The sequence below is a fragment of the Uranotaenia lowii genome, chromosome 1 (genome assembly GCF_029784155.1).
Source record: "Uranotaenia lowii strain MFRU-FL chromosome 1, ASM2978415v1, whole genome shotgun sequence".
NCBI lineage: Eukaryota > Metazoa > Arthropoda > Insecta > Diptera > Culicidae > Uranotaenia > Uranotaenia lowii.
This window is the reverse complement of record NC_073691.1, coordinates 216,158,913-216,182,096: the sequence shown is the minus strand read 5'-3', so window position 1 is coordinate 216,182,096 and position 23,184 is coordinate 216,158,913. Positions and strand designations below refer to the sequence as shown.

The window sequence follows — 23,184 nt, the reverse complement described above, 5'->3', positions numbered from 1 at the left end:
ACAACCTTGGAAGTGGAACTTCTATACATCCGGAAGGTCCTGTTGCCAATGGATAAGAGAAATCTAGAGGTCAAGGAAGATAAGCCAGTCATCGCTAAGAACCTTGAGCAGAGAAATACTCGAGTTGTCCAGAACCGTAGAATCATTCGAACCCTCAACCCTGTCCAGAAGGATTTCGCAAAAAAATAGCGATTGCTGAACTCCTTACGCTCGTTGTCGAAACCCGCTCCGTCGTGGGATTTGATCTCGACCCAAAGTTCATTGATAGCGGACAACCTAACTCCCACCATTAGCTGCAGTAGTATTATCTGAGAAACCCTCTACAAATTCCCAGATGTCGTTGAAAAAACCTTGAATTTCCCTCAACCGGATCGTCCAGTACCTCAGCGTTGGAACTTTGGTGTCTACAACGGGCTTTTCGTTGGTTTTATTCGCAGGCATGTTGATGACGTCACTGCTCACAGGACACTGAGAAAAGCGAGGAAAAATAATGGTGTAATTGTCAGTTCCCTACATCTAAAATATGAACAACTTGATCCTTTACATTTTGTTCTAAACTAATGTGAATATAAATACAGCTCAATTTCTTCAGTTATCTATTGATATCAGTAAAATCAACCAATTGTGCTATCTAGCCTAGCTAAGTTCCAAATAAATAAATGTGTCGATAAACAAACTTAACAAACCAATCTTCCCGGTTTTTCCCGCAGCCCTGGATATCGTGCTGTATGGAGCCCACTTTGCCGGAATGAAGCTAGCCGGTATTATATTAATAGCCGTCGGTTTCTTCCTGGTCATGTTTCCGGACAACTGGCCCGACTATATCACCCGGCTGCTCAGGTAAGCCCACTGATGTTCTGTTCCAATGTCTTAAGATAGCAAAAAGCAACACCAAAAATCTGCAAAAAAAAAAACAGCAAAAAAATCAACCCCTTTTTAAACTGTTTTGAGTTTGTTAGCGATGGAGAGAAATAGTTCTTGCGAAATTAAAAAAAAAAAAAAGAATGACTCCAAATGCGTTTTGAACGGAACAAAAACGACATCATTGGAGCTAGCGAGTCATTATGAAAGAAGACTTTGCGACTTTCAGGAAATTTGATTTTCGTTACTGATTATAGGTTGTGTATTAACTTGTAGATTTTCAAAAAAAAATTATTTAACTTTCATTTTTAGCCATTTTGTTTCTAAATTCAAAAATTACAAAAAAAAAACTTCACAAAGGATACGATTTTTCACTAGTTTTGTTACTTTAAATTGCTTTTAATTTTGGCGCTGTGCATTCGGAATGGAAGCGATCTCTTTTATTTCTTCATACTCTCTTCAGAATGGAAAACATTCGAATCTAAACTGCTCATGGCTTGAAGAGTAAACTTTACATAGTTTTGACTACAGTTTTTTTATATTTTTTTTTTAACTTTGGTGAATGTTGAATGATGATTATTGTTTCTCTTAATAGACTGCTGATTTTTTTTCTCTGATTGCATAACAAGTCATATCCTGAATTGTACAAGCGTTTGAAAGCTCTAGAGCAAGTGTTGCCAGTTTAGCAGTTTCCGTTGAGACTGCCGTGAAACTTTTTAAATAATTTCGTTATGAGTTTTGTATATTTTTTTCTCTTATCGCAATCATCCAATCCCCGCAGGGTATTCCTAATTTAATCGAAAATATTTTTTAACTGTTGAATTATATTAGTTTTTATTACATTTAAGTTTAACTTTTGTACGGAAATTCCACCACACCCCGGTACAAAAGAATCATTAACCCAAAATAGAGCGTTCAAGTTGACTGAAGTTCCAGTGCGATTAAAAAACCCAAATCTAAAAATCAAATCCAAACTCAATCATAAATGTCTGTGTTCCCCTTTGAAAAATTACAGAAAAACTGGTCGTGCATTACTAAGAAACCAATGTTGTTGCGATTCCGCTGAAAATGATTACGAAAATTCGGTAGGAAAATTGTTCTTGCATTTCGTTTCTTTTTCATTTTTATCTCTCAAAGTACTTTTTTCCCGCTGTCTCCTCCACTCGATTGTTCGTAACTAACTAATAATAATAGACATATCTGCCCATTTATCAATAGTCTTCTGTATTTAAAAAAAAAAAAACTTTCCAATCTGAAACTATTCCTATTTTTCTGAGCTCTTCCACCTATCCGGCTGTACGTTTCTGCTGATTTTGTTATTTCAGTTAATAGATTGTTTAACATAAAAAACAACTTTGCGAAAGTTTCCTAGCGTTTATTTTAGTTGATGATTGAAAATGTTCACACCCCTATGCTAAATCGCTTCTATGAAATTTCCTTTTTTAAGAAGTTTCTTTCGTTTTTGGTAAATTTTTAGATATTTGAGAAAAATAGAATTTCTTAGGATTCAGATAAGCACTAACAAGTTGAAATTTAACAACATCAGTCAGTTGCGATTGATGATTTAAATTATTCCAGGTATCTAAAGCTGTAAAAAAACGTTTCTGTAATTTATCACTTTTTTTTAATCATTCATATTTCTTGTGGTTCTGTTGTTTCAACAATTTTTTTACTTTCATAAATATTTAGTGAAATTGATCAATTCTTTCAGTAATGTAGTATTCTTTAAATGGTCGAATTTACAAATTTGAACTCGACGTTCCGCTGATAGACTTCACTTTTTCATAGTTTCAGACTTCGTTGAATACGTTTCTTAGAGCTTAGAGCGCTATTGGATTTTCTTTGTGTTTAATTTTTGATATTTACTAACTTCAAACTCCCCCTCCAAAGCTTCGAATCGATGAATAGGTCTACAGAATAAAAAAAATCTGTATATCTGTATTAGCAACAGTTTCGAGCTCAAACACCGTAGGTATTGATCCCAAATTTGAACATCCATAGTCAAGTTTCTAGTAAGTAGTTTCTTCTATCTTATCCAGTTTCTTTCGAGTTTGAGAACCAACTTCTTATGACTCCCTTGGAATATTTCAACATAACTGTAGGATACTCTTGTTTGCCATATAGCTAGAAACCTTCTAAATAATTAGATACTGTATAGGAGTTAATATTTTCTAACTCTAACTCTCCTCCTACTCGCTATGCACATTGGCTTGTTATTTTTCTTTTTTATTCGGGATTTTTTCGTATAATATTCTTTTATCGTTTAGATAGATCTTCGATTCGGTTCTATTTTCAAACTGATTTACCTTGTGAATTTCACTGATTGGCTGTCTACAATCACTTATTGTAACTCTCCAACGATCCAACTACTCGCGTCACAACGTTCCACGTACATCATACCTTAAAACCTCACAGTAGACGTCCTCCAGTTTTCCTCCTTTTTCCCTCTCTGTATTTCCCGACACGCCCCAAGTACCCCTGACCTTAATATAAACATAAGTCACGTCGTTTGAATAAAACAAAATCAAATCAACAAAATTGTTGGTTACATAAAGTAAAACACGCTACGCTGCATCCTAAACACACGTCGTCGTCGAATTGTTTTCCTTTCCGAATGTTTTTGTGTTGGTCGAAATCGAACAAAATATTTGAAGGCTTTTTAAGAGGGCGTAGCTCGAGTTATTTACTTGTGTCATTACTGTTTCTCCACACTACGATTAGTGTGATTTTTTCCACAATTCTAGTGGAAACAACATGAAAGTGGTTATTCCATAAAATTTACTTTCGATTAGAATCATAGATATATATTTACTTTCGAAAAAATCAATTCAAAAACACATTATATATGAAATTTAAAAAACAAAACTATAATTTCACATTGGTATAAGTACTAGTTTCTTGTACTGGCATACTTCTTATATCAGTTTTGGTCATTTTTGGTTAAGCTAGGCTTCAAATGCTTGGCCGTCCAGACCGTAACACTCAAATTGAAATGCAGGTGGAACTGTACTATAGGAACGTGCTCCAAGACGCGCATCACTTATGTTCCAGTTTGCTTATTTGTTATTCCGCTTGGAATGGTCACATTTAAAACAAAATTACAAATCATTCTAATATGCGTCGTGAGCCTACTTGGTTGAATAATTCTACTGAATCAAAGCAATCGAAGACTGTCTTCAATTCAACCGCAGTAAAAGAAAAGTTCAGATACCGGTATTTCGATTACATATTATTATCTTCTTCGTCAGTTGTGTCTTTGTCTGTTTTTTGGGTCTAACTACCCTGTTTTGGGGGTATTCTGGTAGCTCTTCAATATTTTCTACCCTTGGTATTGTCAGGTAAATTATTGTATTTCTGTTTACCTAAGAATTTGAACAACCACGTGTGGTCCGGTATCTCCGTTTATTTAAGAGATGAATTGGCTTTTGATTGAAAATTTCATTGCTTTCAGCTACATCCAATTTAAGCGAATTACTATTCAAAGACCGAATCAGCGAGACATTTCCTCGATCAATAGAGTGACCAGACTATACTAAACAAAGGTCTGAACTACGCAATGTCGAGGAAACCAAGGATAGACAAAATGATCATCGAAGTAGAGACGGCTATCAGGTCCAGCAAGCTGTCCCCGGCCAGAAGGATTGCGCCAGAGCTGAAATGGCAGATGTCTTGAGAAAGGGCATCAAGGAGAAATCCATCGACGAGGAAATCCAGATAGCGAGAAAGCTTAAGAAAAAGGAGGTGTTCTACGTCAAGGCGGACAAGGGAAATTCGGTGGTCATCATGTACCAAACGGATTATAACCAGTTGATACAGGCCAAAATCGACAAAGGACCGTACCGAGTTCGAAAAGAGGACCCACTTCTTAAGAGATGGCCAAGGATGTGGATAAAACGTTGAAGGGCTGTGGGCCTATCTTGGGGTTTGCGCCGATCGCCTTGAAGGTGTCGTCCCTAGAATCAAAGGTTTACCGAAGATTCACAAAACAGGGAATGAGATGAGGGAGATAATATTGGGTGTGAACGCGCCTACCGAAAAAGTGGCTAAGTGGTTATTGGACGAGTTTAAAAGGATGCCAAAAACCCTTTAAAACAAGATCAGTAACCAACATACTTGAATTCGTCAAACAACTTCAAGCATCGGGAAGTATCAAAGAGGACGACGTAAAGAAGCTTCTAATCTGTAAGAAGATTGGAATGGAAGCAATTGGAAACTCAAAATTAGAAACTACAAAAAAATTGAAGGACTTGTGTATGGGACAAACTTTTTTCAAATTTAGAGGTTTGCATGGGGACACCAAGGGTAAACCCTCTGTCTCCATTCTTGTGTGGACTGTCTATGGCTCATTAGAAAGAGGCTCTTTAAAATCAAGATTTATTACCCGAAAAATGGTGGAGATACGTCGATGAAATTTTTTGTAGAAAACGAAGATTTTCTCGAAGAACTTCTAACATCTATAAATATCCGAAATCTATAGAAAACCGAAGAATACCATGAGAGTAATACCGAGCACTTCCAACCACTCGTTCCAGCATAAGATAGCGGCGTTCCACATGATCCATCGAATGAACTCCATTCCTCTCTCAACTGAAGGTAGAGAAAAGTAGCTTCTATATATCTTACAAACGGCTAATAAAAATGGATACGAAAGTAGATCCATTCAAGCCATCACAAGGAAAACAGAAAGATTGCTTCAACGGAAATTTTTCACTACTTTTAACTTTCAAAAGGAGTTTCAACGAAGATCCATTGAGTTCTCAACGCACTTAAATTGCGACAAAAGTTGACAAAGTTTGATATTGAGCTAGTATTCACTAGATCACTGAATCACTGATCACTGATCACTGAAATCCATCTTAGGATCGACTAAAGATCCAGTGGATCTCCTTAATAGATCTGGTGTGTGCAAAATCAGTTGTTCCTAAAGGACCTAAAGGAAACTGATAGATTCGAGGAACACATGGCTATAGCTAGATCTGACTCAATGAAGAAAATCCTTCCTTCAGAGAATCCTAGATCTTCAGTAGCATTACACATTTGTAAAACTGGTCACTCTATTGATCGGGGAAATGACTCGCTGATTATCGGGTAGAAAATATTGAAGCACTACCAGAAAACACCCAAAATAGGGTAGGTGGACCCAAAACCAGACAACGGCACAACTGTCGAGCATTCGGAGGTTTTTTGCTACTTATTAGTAGCTTACCTAACGCGGATAATATAAGGGAGGGAAACGATACACAATCATCAATCGAAAAACGCTTACTGAAGAAGATAATAAGTTGCAATCGAAATACCGATATCTGAACTTTTCTTTCACTGCGGTTGAATTAAAGGGAATCTTCGATTGCTAATAGTTCAAAATTTAGCCAAAAAAATGAAAATCGTGTAAAAAGTAAAACGGATAGATCGGGAGGTATAACAGGAGCTGAGAATCATAAGTTTCGGTCCTAACAACCAAACCGAAATTTTCCTAATTTTATGGTGGTAGCACCACAAACAGTCATCGCTTGCTTCAAAGAAGACGGAACCGTTGGCTTACATGAGTATTGGCGAATAGTAACCCTAAGATGAAGCGAAATCGTTTCCTGTGAACCGGCTTCCACTACCGAGGAGCGTTTTCATAGATTTCAATTGTACAAAACAAGTTGTATAAACCCAATTGGTTCTTTATTGGTTTTCAAATCATGTATCTAATTTTTTTCTACCATAAATTGCTAATAAAAAAAGAGCTTGTTAACCATAAATCAGTTGTACCATCCACAATTTTAGGTTTAGGTTAGTAGATAGAATTAGTTTTAAGCATCTATAAAATTAGAAATGCATAGCATTCAAAAAGCATCCTGAGATGCCACAAGGTCATAAATAAAAAAAAAAATGTAAAAATTGAACAACTCCACTAAAGATGCAAGCAAATGTGCATATCACTTAATATGTAAACAAAACCCTAGTGTTAAAGCTCTTAAATAAAAATAAGTAATTAAAAAAAAAAGCGTGTTAACAAATCACACTATAAAAATGTGTTTGTGATAAACCAAGTGCTCTTCAATATCTACACCAAAATATTTATGACTGTGTGTGCCTATTAGTTTCACGATAACCTGTATATAGCGCTGCGGAACGGGCGCCAAAATCAGTCTTCAGTTGTCAGTCAAGGTATCTGGTGGCTGCGCGTAAAGGCTAATGATGTTCTAGAAAATATGAAATACTTACAGTTGCTTTGAATGAATTGGAGATGCCTCCTGTTTTCTTCAAAGCTGGAGTAAAAATTTATACTGAAGGTAGAGGCAACTTTTCTGAAAAAAGTCTACATGGACATTTTGAAGAATCAGGTGGTTACGTAGTTTCGGAAAAGCTTCAATGAACCCGAACATGTTTTTTATACAAAATACGATACCCTAAAAATGGACCCAAACCTGGCTGGAGGAGAATATGAAGTTTCTACCGAAGGATCTCTGGCCTCCTAGCACTCCGGATTTCAAGCCCTTGGACTTTTTAATATGGGCGTATGTTCAAGCAACAGCCTGTGGATCCTTTCACCCAAGTGTCGATTCTCTGAAGGCTTCTATCCCTGAGGCATAGGCTTCAATGTCAGAGGCTTATATTGCGAAGGTATGCTCTCGATCCAGATCTCGCCTGAAGAGAGGAGTTAAAGACAAAAGTGGAAATCTGGTGTTGTCCCGAAAAAAATTTTTGGTCAGAAATCGACTTTCTGGAATGGGACTTTTTTCGGAACCGGTCGTTTTTCGGAAAACCGACTAAGTCCCATAAAGTCGATTTTGACCAAAAATTGACCCCGGTTCTCGACGTTTTGTTCATTTCTAAGTCATTTGGCATTAAAATAAAAATTTCTATTTTCGTAATGTCCTCTTTTGGTGATTCTTGTGGGTAAAAAAATCGAAATTTTCGATTGAACTGAAATTTTGAACTAGTAAGTTTTTAAGGCTAATCTACAAAATGTATATGGTCACCCTATCGTACAATCCTGGGATTGTGCCGTCGCATTATTCATGGTTCAATCAAGAAGGGTGTGCAACTCAAAACGGGGGCAGCATTGCGTAGTTTTTAATTATAACAAGGCGACAGAAAAAAAGGTTCTCTCTAAATCATAAAACCCTGACGATCAACCGACGTCGACACCCAGCAAACAGCATGCAAAACTTAATTTTAGTTATTTTTTTTAAGTCTCGAGCCCAACAAGTTCCGGGTTCAAGGTCGTCGCCGCCACCGGATCTCGATTATGGCCCTCCGGTCGACAGACGTTAAATTTCCACTTTTGCTCCTGCAACCTGGTGCTACTGGTTGGTCTGCCTCTGGACCGACCGACCGAACATCCAAAGGAGACCAACCAGACCCGAGCTCAGAGCCTCATAAGTATCAATTACTTATGAAAGTTTGATTAACACTGCATCTGGGCAACACCCACACTCAAGCAAACTGGGGTAGGAAAATAGCAGGAGGTTCGTAGTATTTTCTACTAAGAGTATGGAATTTCAACCTCAACTAATGGTAGCTGGGTGTTTACGTTTATTGCCATACCATTTGGCAAAGGTTCTAATGCACTTGAATTTGTTTCAATTTAGAAGTTTTTTCAGCTAAAATAGAAACATGCAGACTGTTTCTCATAATTTTGGATCAAAAGAGCATCTAAGCCCACTTGATAAAATCGATATTTTTAACTGGAACAGGATGCAAACATCGGATATAACTTTACAATTGAATTTTTTTTTTTGGGAGCAGCTTCATCGGAAAGGAAAACTAATAAGACGTGTTTAACCATCGGCACAGTTCCAGTAATTAGAAAAACCTCATAGATAGTGTAGTGCGTGCCAAGATTTGAAACACCAACCCAAAGAACGTGAGAAAATCCTTCCCAATCCTTCTCCTTCCTGTCATGTCGTAGTCTCTCTAACTTGTTTCAACCCGAACAAAAACGTATCTCTCCCTTCATAGTATTACGAATCTTGTTTTCCTATATAAAAACCAAACATATTTCACTATTTTTCCAGAAATATCATCTTGTTGGGTCACAACGCGAGGTGAGTCCTAGTACTTTGATTCTTAACTATACATTTAAGCCGTTATCATAACTTTACTCTTTAGCTCTTTAGAATTGAACAATTTTGGCTAGGCTTTTTTATTCATTGAATATACCTTATCACTCCAATAGAAAATTTCTAAATCTTTTCCAATCTTTGTAGCCCGATATGCCGTTGCGTAGTTTGTCGTAGCTTTAAAATTATCGAAACTTGAATCTTTCAACTCATACTGCATTGAGAAAGAACAACAATAACTTTTGCGATAATCTCTGCTAGAAATTAAAATGGCCAACAATAATGGCGCGGGAGAAAGCTTTCAACCCACTGCTGATAAATGTCTTCACCAGCTGAGCAAGCAACAGATAAGCGGCAAGCACACTTCCGTTCAGTCAGGCTGATGCTCGCTTGAAAAGACAAACTCGAAGTAGGATGGGGAAAACCATTTAGGTTGAAAGCTTACTCCCGTCCGACAGACAGCTTCCGCTCACTCTTCTTTTCCATAGAGCAGCTACTGACATATGCTGAAAATGCTTCTAGAACACGCCAAACAAAACATCAGAATGTGCAAATGAACATAACAAAAAACAAACCAAAACTAGAGCTTTGCGTTTCACCATCACATGCTGAGGGGATCTCATCTCTACTTTGTATAAAAAAAAGGGTTAACATATGAAGGGAGACTGTGGGAAAGCTCACATCAGATGGTCTGTAGAGAGCGTCAGCCAACTGGAAAATTTCGTGACATCTTTCAGAACTTTGCTTGAGGGAAAAAGATTAAATTCCTTCGCTTTAAGGAGGAGCAAAACACACTAAACTTCTGATGAAAACACCGTATCTACTGGATTGAGCACGCTAGCACCTCAAAGCATTTAGTAAAAGATCACATCTGAGGACAGATATAATTTTAACAAAAAAAACCTATAATTAATCATATGAACCAAACTAAAAAGTATAACTGAAAAGTGGCTCCAGAGAGCAGTAACATGATTTCGTACTCATTTGATTATCTATATCGAATAATTTACCTGCAATTAAGGAAATTATAATTGGCAACAAAAAATATAATAATATGTTTTCAGCCTAAGAATTTTATTTTTCACACATTGTATAAATTTATTAAATCACATTTTCACTTCCTCACATTCTTAGTTGTATTGATAGCCGCTTCCATAAAGTAATACGAATATTTTGTTGATGCTCATGTCAGCAGCTTGAAGATGGCCATAGTTTTGGTAATATCTGGGTGAACGTTTGTCATCGCCACGATGATCGAGTTTGAATTTAAAGTTCAGTTTTTGGATAATGTCCCAACTTTTAGCTTTATTTAAGTTTCATAAACTCAACATTAACATTTCGTTGAAAACATACAAAGAAGGTGTTGCTCACGATCTATTGAATGAGATCAAAAGAATTGCATTAAGTCATTAGATGGATATGCTGATCAAAATTTTTATGTTTTTGAAGGGCTGATCCCAAACTTTTGGCCGGCAGTGTAAATAGCTGAAATAATTGGAACAATTGTAGTGTTTTTTTCTCTATGCACATTCAAAACATCAATTTTTCCACTTTTTACGCCTTTGATATTTCAAATCAACATTTTTCAACTTTGAACAAAATAAATAACACCGAACAAATTTCAGCATTCATTTCAAAAACAAGATCGCAGTACTCCGAAAAGTTTTCACACGCACGCACTTGGGTCACAAAGAAGTGATAAACATAAAATAAACGAAAAGTCACCAGAAATAGAAAATAAATTTTAAAAACAAAAAAAAAATTGAAAATAATTCAAAATCAATTGATTGAAGGGACTACGTTTTGGAAGAGGAAAAAATTGCTAAGCCAGATAATGCTGGAACGTACACCTTTTTTCAGCTAACTATATCATTTGAAGATTTCCCTGAGATATTTTCAGAAAACATTCATTCTTTTAAATTTACGTATAATAATTATTACGGAACGAACTCACCAAATAATCTTTGGACCCTGATAGTCGTTGATCAATTCAACTTCCCAGTCAGCTCTTGACGGATTCCCGCTCTACCAGCGCCTAAGAAAAACGATGCTAAAAGTCTTTACTTCACTCCGACTGTTACTTTCCTGACGATCACTTTTAACGATTGACACATTTGGAAGTAAGATATTTAATTATTTTCAGATTTCAATCACTTCACTGAAATATTAAAAATGAAATTTTCCCCGACAGAGTGGAATGAAACGCGTCCGTCGCCAACTAGTCATGGCCTTCTTCATTTCTGAAATAAATTGTGATTAGACACTTCTCGAGGATTTCAACTGATATTTCTGATTGTAGATTTCCGCTTACTTCCTTTATTGTGCTGAACCGCTACGGTTTTTAGTCTCTTTCATCTTATTCGATTTCCTTTTTACATTAAAGTTCACTTATATCTCTATCGACAATTTGCTTTTTCACAATCTTTTCGAATATGATCGTTGAATGAAATAAATGATAAAACCCTTAGTTTCTACGGAGTTTGCAGGACATTCAATCTTTTTAGACTTATAAGAAGCCTGCTGAGAAATATTTAGCGATCTGTTAAACTGACTTTAACTACAACTACGACACTTTTTTGACAAATTTTTTTCACCAGTCGTGAGTATATATTTTGTCGCATACTGTGTGTACGTTTTCGGTAATTTTTCCGTCAAAATCTATCTTTACTACGCAGTTTACGTTTTACCCGACCATTTTGAAATAGTGTAAATTGCTATAAAAACAGTTTTGATGGAGGATATTTGTGGATGCTGACTTTGCCCTACACATAAGCGTAGCGAAATAAATTATCATGCGTTATTTATTTAAATCTTAATACATTTTTTTCAGTTTTTGTCTGAATAAATCTTATTCATAATTTTCTTGGATGCAGTATATCTACCATTTGGAAAATCCAGAAACTCCGCCTGTTTGAACTGTGCATCCAATTTGTTGAAATTGATTAAAGTCGCAACACGTGAAACCTTGCACATATGGCAAGATTTATTGTTATTCATCCGTCTTATCAATCAGAAAGAAGCTCTGAAATATTAAAAGATGGGCTGCTAATTCCAAGCTTGACGAAAAATGTGTTCCGATGATTCGCTTTTTTTTTTGTCAACAGATGTCGACGTTCTGCTTCACACCACCAGTTGTCAGCGTTATGATTAAGTTTATGCCAACCGGATGAAAATGTATATAGGTACCCACGACGTGTTTGAGTTATAATTAAATTTCATAATTTATGCGTTGCGTTTTGAGTGCCAAAAACTAGAAAGGTGTGTGAAACGTGGTAGTTTTGTTATCCAACTATTAAAATAACTTTTCCATGGTAGAGTTCTTTTTGATAAATATTATTTATTTTTTGTCAGATGGTTTAAAGAACATTTGTTAAATTCAAATTGATAATTTATTAAATTTAGTATAAAGAATTCTTAATCGAAATTCAAATGTTATCTAATGTACTGGATCAAATGAACCAAAATATCAAAGAAAGAATGAAAATTTGTTCCTTCAGAAAAATCCTGAACAAAATCACCAGTTAATGGAGCACAAAATTGGCAAACCCAGACGGAACATTTGCTGGGTGCGGTTCGTGTCGTGCGACTGTCATCTTCACAAACTGCTGTGGGTCATCACCGCACCGGCATGAAAATGTATTCTATTTATTCTGCTGAAACTGCTACAGCTCTCTGTTAATTTAAGCAGGATTAAGAAACATTTAAAGAAGCATCCGCAGCACCAGAAATCCAACCTCAAATCCGAAGGGTTTTAATTCCTTCGGAATAAAACAAAACGAAATGAAGCTTTTTTCCGTGGCGAAGGAAGAATTCCTCCCCCAATGGTTGGGGAAGCCAACAAAGTTGAAAAACGATTTTATCTAACAACACAACCACATGAAGCTATCAATTCGCATTCCATTCGTTTATCAAGTGTTATGTGTTTGAGAAACTTATCCAGCAGTACCTTCCTAATTCCGATTTTTGATAAACGCTCGAGACGTGCTTTGGGTCCTTGAAATCCGCGACCTCAACCTTGGCGCGCCTCAAATTGTTCCGAGTCCCTCGAAATCAACGACCGAGAGAAAGAGGCGAAAAAAGTTTATTCCTTCAATGAAAAAGTATACATTGTCATCTCCACGGAGCGGCGTAAAAACAAACTTTAATTTCCTCACTCACAAGTGCGAACCAGTATTTAGTTTCAAGATCTTCGCGAAACAAGAAATAATTCGTTGATGAGCTACACGACATTTGCGGTGGGTGGAACAATGATGATGCTCTCTTTCAGGGTGTTGAGCTTCTTGTGGCTGTGGTGTTTTATCCGCTGTTGGTTACTTTGAAGTTAGATTACTTTTTGCAAGTGTCATAAACTTAGTTAACAACTTTGCCCTTTCTTTTGCGTTGGTTCAGACTTCGCGATCAATGTCATGGAAAGACTTTTTCGTGAACGATGCGTTGGAGCCACGTGAGCGTGAAGGATGGGTGGTTGGCGGATAAGCTTAGACACCTACTTAGTATGTATGATAAGCGAATGGTGTTTGATTGCACTCAGTTGTCAACTTTCAATTGGATTGGAATGCTAAGGCTCTGACCAATGATGTAGCCTTTGGGCAAAGATATTATATTCTATCAAGTTACCCGGCTGAATAGTTTTTCGAACAAGTAGTCTGGGACATCGTTTGTTTACATTGCTGTCACTTAGTGAAAAAATATTTAAACTTTAAACTTATATTCAAGTTTTTTTTTTTTTTAACAATTATTTATTTGAAACGGCTCGTACCAGTAGGTTTGAAGGAGCCAAACTCGATTTGATTTTTACAATTGATTGCTTAAAACTAACGGTTTTTAGAGGCAAAAGAAGACAGAAAGGGAAACATGAAAATAAAAAGAATTACAGGTGGAGATCGATAGCTTTTAGAAAAAGATAGATTTCAAACATGTAATCCAAGTCTATCACAGCTAGCACATCTCTCACTGGAACATTAGGTGGTTTCCCTCGGGCCCGAAGGGAGTCAATAAGATTCGATCTGGCGACAAGGTGGGTCTCACACGACCAAACAATATGCTCAATATCATGGTAACCTTGGCCACAACTACATAAATTGCTGCCAGCAATATTTACACGATAGAGTACCGCGTCTAAGGAATAATGATTGGACATGAGACGGGAAAATATTCGAATAAAATCTCGACTCAAGTTCAATCTATTAAACCAGGGTTTAAGACTTACCTTTGGGATAATGGAATGGAGCCACCGACCCAACTCATCCTCGTCCCATTTTCGCTGCCAGTTGAGAAGAGAGTTTCTCCGAACCAAAGAGTAAAATTCGTTAAAGACGATTTCCCGTTGGTATGTGTCACCTTCCATTGCACCCACCTTTGCCAGTGAATCTGCCTTCTCATTGCCTACTATCGAACAATGTGAGGGGACCCAAACAAAGGTGATGGAAAAGCAGCGTTTTGATAAAGTACTCAAAATATCTCTTATCTTCTCAAGGAAGTACGATGAATTCTTTCCGGGCTTTATTGAACGAATAGCCTCAACAGAGCTAAGGCTGTCCGTTACAATATAGTATTGTTCAACAGGTTGTGAAGCCACGTTGTCCAGAGCCCAATGAATAGCTGCTAATTCAGCGATATACACTGAGCATGGACATTGCAGGCTATAAAAGGCACTGGATACTTGGTTGAACACTCCAAACCCGGTACACTCGTTTATTAGAGAACCATCGGTGAAGTACATTTTTTCAGCATTGACGTGTCCATACTTTGCAAAGAAAATCCCGGGAACAACAAGGGAACGATGTTGTACCGGTATTCCACGAATTTCCTGCTGCATAGACAAATCAAACTGGACAGAAGAGTTGTCGTAGTCTGGGATGAAAACACGAGTTGGAGAGTACGAAGAAGGATTCACCTCCATGGACATGAAGACATGGTATACAGACATAAATCTGGTTTGAAAATTTTGCTCAAGTAGCCTTTCAAAATTTACAATCACCAATGGGTTCATGACCTCGCACCTGATGAGGAACCGGAGTGATAATAAATTGAATAGATCTTTTAGTGGGAGTATGCCTGCCAAAACTTCAAGACTCATGTTATGCGTTGAGTGCATACAACCCAAAGCGATACGGAGACAACGATATTGGATACGCTCGAGTTTGATGAGATGAGTTTTAGCAGCTGACTGGAAACAGAAGCTACCATACTCCATAACTGAGAGAATAGTTGTTCGATACAATTTTAAAAGATCTTCAGGATGGGCTCCCCACCAGGTGCCAGTGATTGATCGGAGAAAATTTATTCTCTGTTGGCATTTTCCTTTCAGATACTTAATGTGGGCTCTCCAGGTGCACTTGGAATCAAACCAAACCCCAAGATACTTAAAACACCTCGATTGAGTGATCGTTCTTCCTAGGAGTTGAAGCTTAGGTTGAGCAGGTCTATGTTTCTTAGAGAAAACAACCATCTCCGTTTTCTGTGGAGAAAACTCAATCCCAAGCCCCAAAGCCCAAGTTGATAATCTGTCCAAAGTATCTTGTAAAGGTCTGTGCAGATGAGACTCAGTAGATCCTGTGACAGACACTACGCTGTCATCTGCAAGTTGTCTTAGAGTGCAGCCTTCAGAGAGACAACTGTCGATGTCACTTACGTAAAAGTTGTACAAAAGTGGACTCAAACATGAACCCTGCGGGAGGCCCATGTAAGAGGTTCTTCTAACTGCAATATCTCCGTGAGCAAAATTCAAACGTTTCTCACAAAGCAAATTGTATAAGATGTTGTTCAAAAGAGGAGGCAGACCCCGGGAGTGCAATTTGTCTGACAAAACCTCTATAGAGACTGCATCAAAAGCTCCCTTTATGTCTAGAAACACTGAAGCCATTTGTTCACGTTTCGCATACGCCATTTGTATCTCAGAAGACAGCAAAGCAAGACAATCATTTGTCCCTTTGCCCCTGCGAAACCCAAACTGAGTATCTGAAAGGAGACCATTTGTTTCCATCCATTTATCCAATCGGAACAAAATCATTTTCTCCATCAATTTCCGAATACAAGACAACATCGCTATTGGACGGTATGAATTAAAATCGGACGCTGTTTTCCCAGGCTTTTGGATGGCAATAACTCTCACTTGTCTCCAATCTTCGGGAACAATGTTCTGCTCCAAGAATTGATTGAATAAATTCAACAAGCGAAATTTAGCAGAATCCGGAAGGTTTTTCAACAAGTTGAATTTTATTTTATCAAATCCCGGAGCTGAATTGTTACAAGAGAGGAGAGCAAGTGAGAATTCCACCATCGAGAAACTGGAATCCAAATCACATCTATTCGGAGGCACACTTCGGATGATTTTTTGCACAGGTGTAGAATCTGGACAGATTTTCGTGCGAAATTGAAAATCCATTTATGCGAATGTTCTTCACTTTCGTTCGTGGAAGAACGATTACGCATGCTTCGCGCCACATTCCACAAAGTGCTTAAGGATGTTTCCCGCGATAAACCTCCCACAAAATTAGGCCAATGCGCACGTTTTTTCCCCTTGATCAGGTTTTTGAATTGCTGCTCAAGAAAAAAATACGCGTTGAAGTTATCCAAGGTTCCGTGTTTCAGAAAAACTTTAAAAGCGTTCGATTTGTTCACGTAAAGTTTGGTACACTGACTGTCCCACCATGGATTGGGAGGCCTTCTACGAACAGATGGATCTGGGATGGGTTTCGTTTGAGATTGAACTGCAGTATCATAAATCAAGCGAGCAAGAAAGGTATATTCCTCCAACGGAGGTAAAACTTCCGCAGCAGAATCTATGACTGAATCAATTGCGTCCGAGTACTTTTTCCAGTCGATGTGTCTTGTGAGATCATATGCCATATTTGTTGAATTTGAAGTGTTGACCCCATTGGTGATTGTAATTTTGATAGGTAAGTGGTCACTACCATTGGGATCGGGGATTACCTTCCACTGGCAATCCAATGATAGTGAGTTTGAGCAGAGTGAGAGGTCAATTGCACTTGGTCTTGCAGGAGGTTTAGGTACTCGTGTTTTTTCACCCGTGTTCAAAACTGTTAAATTGAAACTGTCACAAATGCCATAAATAAGATTAGAACGTCTATCGTCAATTTGTTCTCCCCAGACAGTTCCATGCGAATTGAAATCACCCAGGATCAACCTTGGCTCAGGAAAAATGAGCAAAGGTTCTCTAGGTGACTTCGATCCACTGTAACTCTCTGAGGCCAGTATAAACTGACAACGCATAAGTCCCTACCTCTTATAGTTGTATGACATGCAACAGCTTCAATTCCACCTGACGAAGGAAGGTGGATTCTATAAAATGAGTGGCGCTTATTAATCCCTAAAAGCACCCCACCATAAGAATCGTCACGGTCCAGGCGGATAATATTAAAATCGTGGAAAGAGATATCATTTTGAGAAGAAAGCCAAGTTTCGGATAAAGCAAAAATATCACAATTAGTTTCATGCAGAAGAAATTTGAACGGATCCAATTTGGGGATTAGACTACGGCAATTCCACTGTAATACAGTGATATCTCCGACTTCTCGGCTTGAATTAGCCATCAAGAGAGACAAACACTGAAAGAAGGGGCCAAGTTTGCATCATCTGCATTAAAAATGACTTCACGATAGGTAGCATTGCAGTGACAATGCTTCTAATTGATTCAGAAACGTTGAAAAACGAAAAAATCCCATTTAAAATTTCAGTTAGTTTAAAAATCCCAGATTGAGTAGGCGTTTCACTAGAAAAGTGATTAGAATTCGGGATCTGGGATTCGGGATTTGAAGATCTCGAAGCTGTCGGTTTATTCTGTGGAGAAATATTTCCTCGAAAACCAGGAGGCACTTGATTTAATTTTTCCTCATTAGTCGGCCTTTTCCCAATGGTGATTGGAGGGATGACGGTTGCAATTTTGTTAGGTATTTTGGGAGAAGTCGCTTTTGCGCGCTTTCGAGAGTTTCCTACAAATCAGACAGGGTGTTCATCATCAGCTGTGTCCGTGTCATCATGATCAACTGACAACACATAAAATATGTTACTAGATTGAGGTTGGGTCGGTGGAGAAGCGCTCTTTAGTATAGCGGCGTAAGAACGTTTGGAACGTTCTTTCAAAGAGCGCTTCTGTTTATCCCAGCTGCCCTTAAATGCCTCGCACAACGAGATATCATGGGGTGAGCCCCCGCAATAGACGCATTTCTGCTCTATTGCTGAGCATGCTCCTTCCCCATGACTCTCTCCACAAAGAGGGCAGCGCTTCTTATTGCAGCAATGGGACGCAGTGTGACCCAATTTGATGCAATTTTTGCACTGCATTGGGCGAGGCACATAAAGACGAACAGGAAGTCTTAAAATTCCGTCAATCAAGACGTAGTGAGGGAGAGCGGTGCCCGCGAAGGTCACACGAAACGAGCCTGAAGGAGAATACTTTTTAACTCCATTAACGACGTTAGCAGTTGTGAGTTGACGACAATCCAAGATTTCGACCGAAGTCGAATCAAGGCTCTTAAACTTACCAACGCCGTGGGACTTAACATATTCCGCCTCCAGACTCGTTTCAGTTATAACACCCTCGATCTCTACGTCTCGAGACGGAATGTACAGCTGGTACTCTAATTTGAAAAAAATACTGGCAAGAATTCCATTTGCAGCCTTCCGATTGGCCACAACAATGCGCAATTTGTTCGGTCTCACCTTAGTGATACTGGTTACGGAGTTCCACCTCGCCAGATCTTTTGTAATCTGAACAACATTTAAGCTTTTTCCGTTTTCTTTGGGCCGGATAAAAACCACCCAAGGCCCAGAAAAAGTTGAACTATCAGGATATGTTCGGAGCCGGGTTGCTCTACTCTCAGTTGGTGATGATGTGGATTTACCCTCCATCGAAGAAATATGAGCATTGGAAGGACCAGCTTCAGCCGAACCCTCCGGAAGCTCCTCATCTTCGGAGATGTTGTTCCCATCATCCCCAACTGGGTTTAACCCCCCGCCTTCGTTCATATTTTAAAGCGGAAAGACAAATGTCTCCCGCTCCAGCAATAAAAACGAAGCACACAATGAATGAAAACTATATACAGAGAAAATATAGAAAAAGGATAGTGAAAAAAGAAAATTTACAAACTGTTAGCTTCTCGAGTCGTCCAGACACGTGGTACACCTCGTTGATAGGAGTAGGCTTCGGCGAAACGACGGCAACCGGACTTCCTTCTTTGATTGAAGATGGCCTTGATATGGAAACGTCAACAAGGGATTCCCAGGGGAGCTGCTCAATGAATCCGTTATCCGGGTACGGCAAACAGAACCGGATTGCCCAGATAGTCTTCCGTAAGGTATCCAAATCCAGAATAATCGGGGGACACAATTGATGCTCTGCTGATGGTCTTGGTGCCGATGGTGATGGCAAAACAAATTGATGCTTCTGTCCAGACGTCGGGACCGCACTCTTGGGCTGGTGGAGGAATACAGTTGGCCAACCTCCACTGCTGTATGAATTCGGCAATTGACGACCGAATAGGACCACTACTTGAGGGAACTTCGTTTGATTTTTAACCTCGATAGCACGAGAAAAGCAGCGAAAAAACAAAACACATCCGCACTCTCCGAGCTACTGGGATGGAAATGATGTGCTCTATTAAAGTTTTAAAACTAGCAAGTTTAGCAGGCAACCAACAAAACCACGTTAACATTGAAAAAAAAACTTCACTGTACCAAAGAAGATTTTTGTGAACTCAGGCTCAGGTTTTTCCCTTTTGCCTTATTCTTTGGATGGAATGGATTTATTTCGGCTGTCCGTTCACTGATTTCGGTCGTTCGCCAATCGGACCAACTCTGGAAAAAATTGAAATTTTTATTCCTCCGGTAAGTAAAGAATACAACTTGGTACCAAATCTGCTTGTGTGATTTTGTGTAGTCAAAACGAAAACAAATTAAATTGCAGATTTGACGGATGAAACTAATTGAATTTCAGCTGTTCATCCGATGGAGTTGTCAATCAATAATTCAAGAATGATAAGGAATCACCACAAAACGTTGAAGAAATCAAGTCTGGTAAATCCATGAAAAATCGGTCATTCTAGTAGTTTAATGGAGATCTCCATTCGAATTCAGACATTGAGATATCCTGGACACTACAGACTTTCACCCGGAGGTATATGGATATGTGGATACAGTAGAACAATGATCGGCAGCCAATACCTTTTGAATGATTCCCACTTACATCTCCCACAGCTAAGTTTGCAAGAATAATTTGGATTTCCATAACATATGAGTGACGAGTATAAGACCGATTTATCAAATTTATGTTCCTCATTTTTTCTCGGCTGCAAATATATCTACTGCCATCTACTTCTACGTTACTCATTTTTTTGGGAAAACAGCTGGTTCATCACTACGGCTTTACAAACCGCAGTGAGCTGCAGAGCAAACGGATGATTGTTGTTTACATTCTTTTGTCGTATAATTGCAAAAATGTGCTCTAAGCGATCTTGTGACATATTTCGTGTCCGCAGAAACTGGAAATTGTACTTATCTTGAAGATCATCCAAAAGCATCGTAACAGCATTTGCATATAAAATCCATCCATCGATGGAGTAAGGTCGTTTGGACTGCATGCGTAAATTTGTCAAGGAACTAAACTGTAATAGTAATTTGTTTTTATCCTGATCAAAATAGTTGGATATTCAATAAGTCTACCTCTTCAAGAGAGGTGCAGTCTTTATTAACAAATTGAAGGTCTTTCAGATTTTCAACCATCTCTTTCAACTTCTCCAAATGAGGGGTGTTTGTTTGAAGTGACCGTTTCAAAAAATTGAAAAGAAAAAAAATAAAAAAATTACTAAAATTTACCTTACTCCAATGTGGAAAAAAAAAAGACGATGATAAATTTTGAAACCGTCATAAAAAACCAAAAATTTACCGAGGAACTGATATTAAACCTCTACAGGGTCTCGGTTGGTCTTGGCTTATGACTTCAATGCCTGTCAGTTTTTCATTTTTTTTTTCACTGTTGTTTTCAGCATCCCTCGTGGTCTGGGATCGGAAATTCACTCGATTTTCTCGCAACAAAGCGGCAACAGAGTTAAGCTGCAACGATTTATTTGGATACTGGTTATCATGAACCGCGAACACAAACACTGTCCTCGCTGGAAAATGTAACAATTCAAACAAGCAAAACAAGCATACTGCGACGCAGCGTACCTTTTGATTTGATTTTGACTATTTTCCAATTTTCAAGGTTGAAGTTTTACTTGCCAACTTTACTTTGACACTAGTGTTCTGTCCCTAAAATTTCATGGAAGCCGATCCAAGTTACCTCAAACTCTGAAAAAAAAACGGATGGATGGAATTTTGACTGAAAGTCAAGAGAAGTAAGCGTTGACTTGTTCAAAAAGCACAAGTTTTTTTTTTGACATCCGGAAAATCGGTCGAGTTTAAAAGTGTTGCTTGTGAAAACTAATAGAGAATAGAGGCTGCTGTTAATCAGATAATGCAGCGGAAGTTAAAGATGAAGAGTACTATCCAAAAATATTTATCAGAATGAGTTGTTGAAAATTTGTTGAAAACTCCCTGATATTAAACAATCTATAAATTATTCTAATGTAAAAAAACTCATATCATGTGTGCGAAATACAAACATACATTAAAAAAAGATACAAATTCTTTTTCATAATACAACTCTGTTTATTGAGAGTGATTATTAGATGGAACATATCCATACAAATAACATCAATAGTAACGATCAGGGACAGTTAACTATGTGGCTGTTTAGAAAAGTCTTAATGTTTGTCACATTACTTCCATGAAGACTGGTCTATTTCATTTTTAACGGTCGCCATAGAAGAAAATGATTTACCGAATACTGAAGCTACTACAACTTGACTCCTCGAAAAATGTTTTTATCAAACATGGGCTTTATAGAAACACTAAAAACGAATAGCTTTTTAACACATTCACTTCCAGGATTTAAATACAGAATTATGATAAATCATTAACAAAATACAGAATGACAGCTTAATCAAAATCAAATTGATGAAACTCTTAACTTAGAAAAAGCTCACCAAATGCACTCAGCTTACCTTCTAGAGGCAACGTACGAGATACACTCCTTCACCTGATCCAGTATCTGAGTCACAATCCGCACCGAATTGGATATCATCAAACTATTCACCCGCACCGTGTGAACTGAATCTGCAACAAACACTTTGTGGTTTAGATCTTTTTTTCCTCGAATTTCACTACTTAAACCCCAATAATTGACCAAATGTTGTTTGACCAATTCACCTTCATTGTGTCCTCGTTCCAGATATACCACAAAAGAGGTAAACGTTTAACAGAATCTTGTTGATTGCCACACGTGTGTTGTCGTTTGTTGTTCGGATATCAAAAGCTAGAATCTAGAGACCAAACCAAAAAACTAACCAAATTTGCCAAAAAGTAAACAGAACTAACCAACCGAATGAAAGCAAACCGATTTTTTAAATAATTAAACGTAATCCGATCCAAAACCCTCGAACAATCGAACGAACGAACGAACCGCAAGATAAGCAGGTGAGAAAATTCTAACGTTCTTTCATTCTTGCAAATGTATATTTTCCTTGCCCCACCACCACCACCACAACAACACAACTCCACATCGCCGTGATTCCACCAAACCCCCCGTAAAACAAACGACCGTGTACGCTGCTGCCGTTGGATTTTCCGTTTGCTGCCCTCACGTAAACTGTATCTAAATCACGAAACCGTGTGTGTATTTAAAATCGATTATGGTTTGTCACTGCTTTTGAACTCGATTGAACAATACATAATTTTATAAAAAGTTCTGACCCAACTATGCATTTGCGGGTGGGGAAGAGCTGCTGCTTCTAGCTTGTGCTAATCATAGTGCTGATAGCTCCACCACCCACAACACTGCCCATCCGCCTTCCAGATCTTGACGGAGGCCCACTAGTAGCAGTAGATCACGGTTGAGATCCGTGGTTTGACCACGTCGGAATCTTGGGGGAGTGGTCAAGTACCCGAGATAATCGAAGATTGTCAAACACACTACATGTTAGTCGCACTGCATACATTTATAGCGAACTTAGTCAAATAGCAAAAATCTTAACCATAACGAGTCAATTGCAAAAAGCGCACAACAGTGTTTTAAATATTTGAACTGAATCTCAGTTTGAGATGTTTGACTTAGTAACTTTTCCAGAAATAACGACCTTTCCAAAACTGTAATAAATCGATAACCTTTTTTCATTAACTTGCTATTTTAACCAATAAACAAATTCTGATA

At 38.1% G+C, this 23,184-nt stretch overlaps 1 protein-coding gene across 3 annotated transcripts in view; it reads left to right on the top strand.

The window, feature by feature from the left end:
- LOC129747912 (putative thiamine transporter SLC35F3) overlaps positions 1–22,808 on the top strand; it is a 29,899-nt gene extending 7,091 nt beyond the window's left edge. Inside the window, exons 7-11 of one of the 3 annotated variants that reach the window (XM_055742327.1) lie at positions 711–840; positions 1,877–1,946; positions 8,871–8,900; positions 22,207–22,222; positions 22,721–22,808. In XM_055742327.1, coding sequence (XP_055598302.1) covers positions 711–840; positions 1,877–1,946; positions 8,871–8,900; positions 22,207–22,222; positions 22,721–22,779 — 305 coding nt within the window. In that variant the 3' untranslated portion in view covers positions 22,780–22,808. Of the gene's footprint in view, positions 1–710; positions 841–1,876; positions 1,947–8,870; positions 8,901–22,206; positions 22,690–22,720 lie in introns of those variants that run through there. The other 2 variants (XM_055742345.1, XM_055742336.1) reach the window with 2 other exon arrangements.
- The last annotated feature ends 376 nt before the right edge of the window (positions 22,809–23,184 follow it).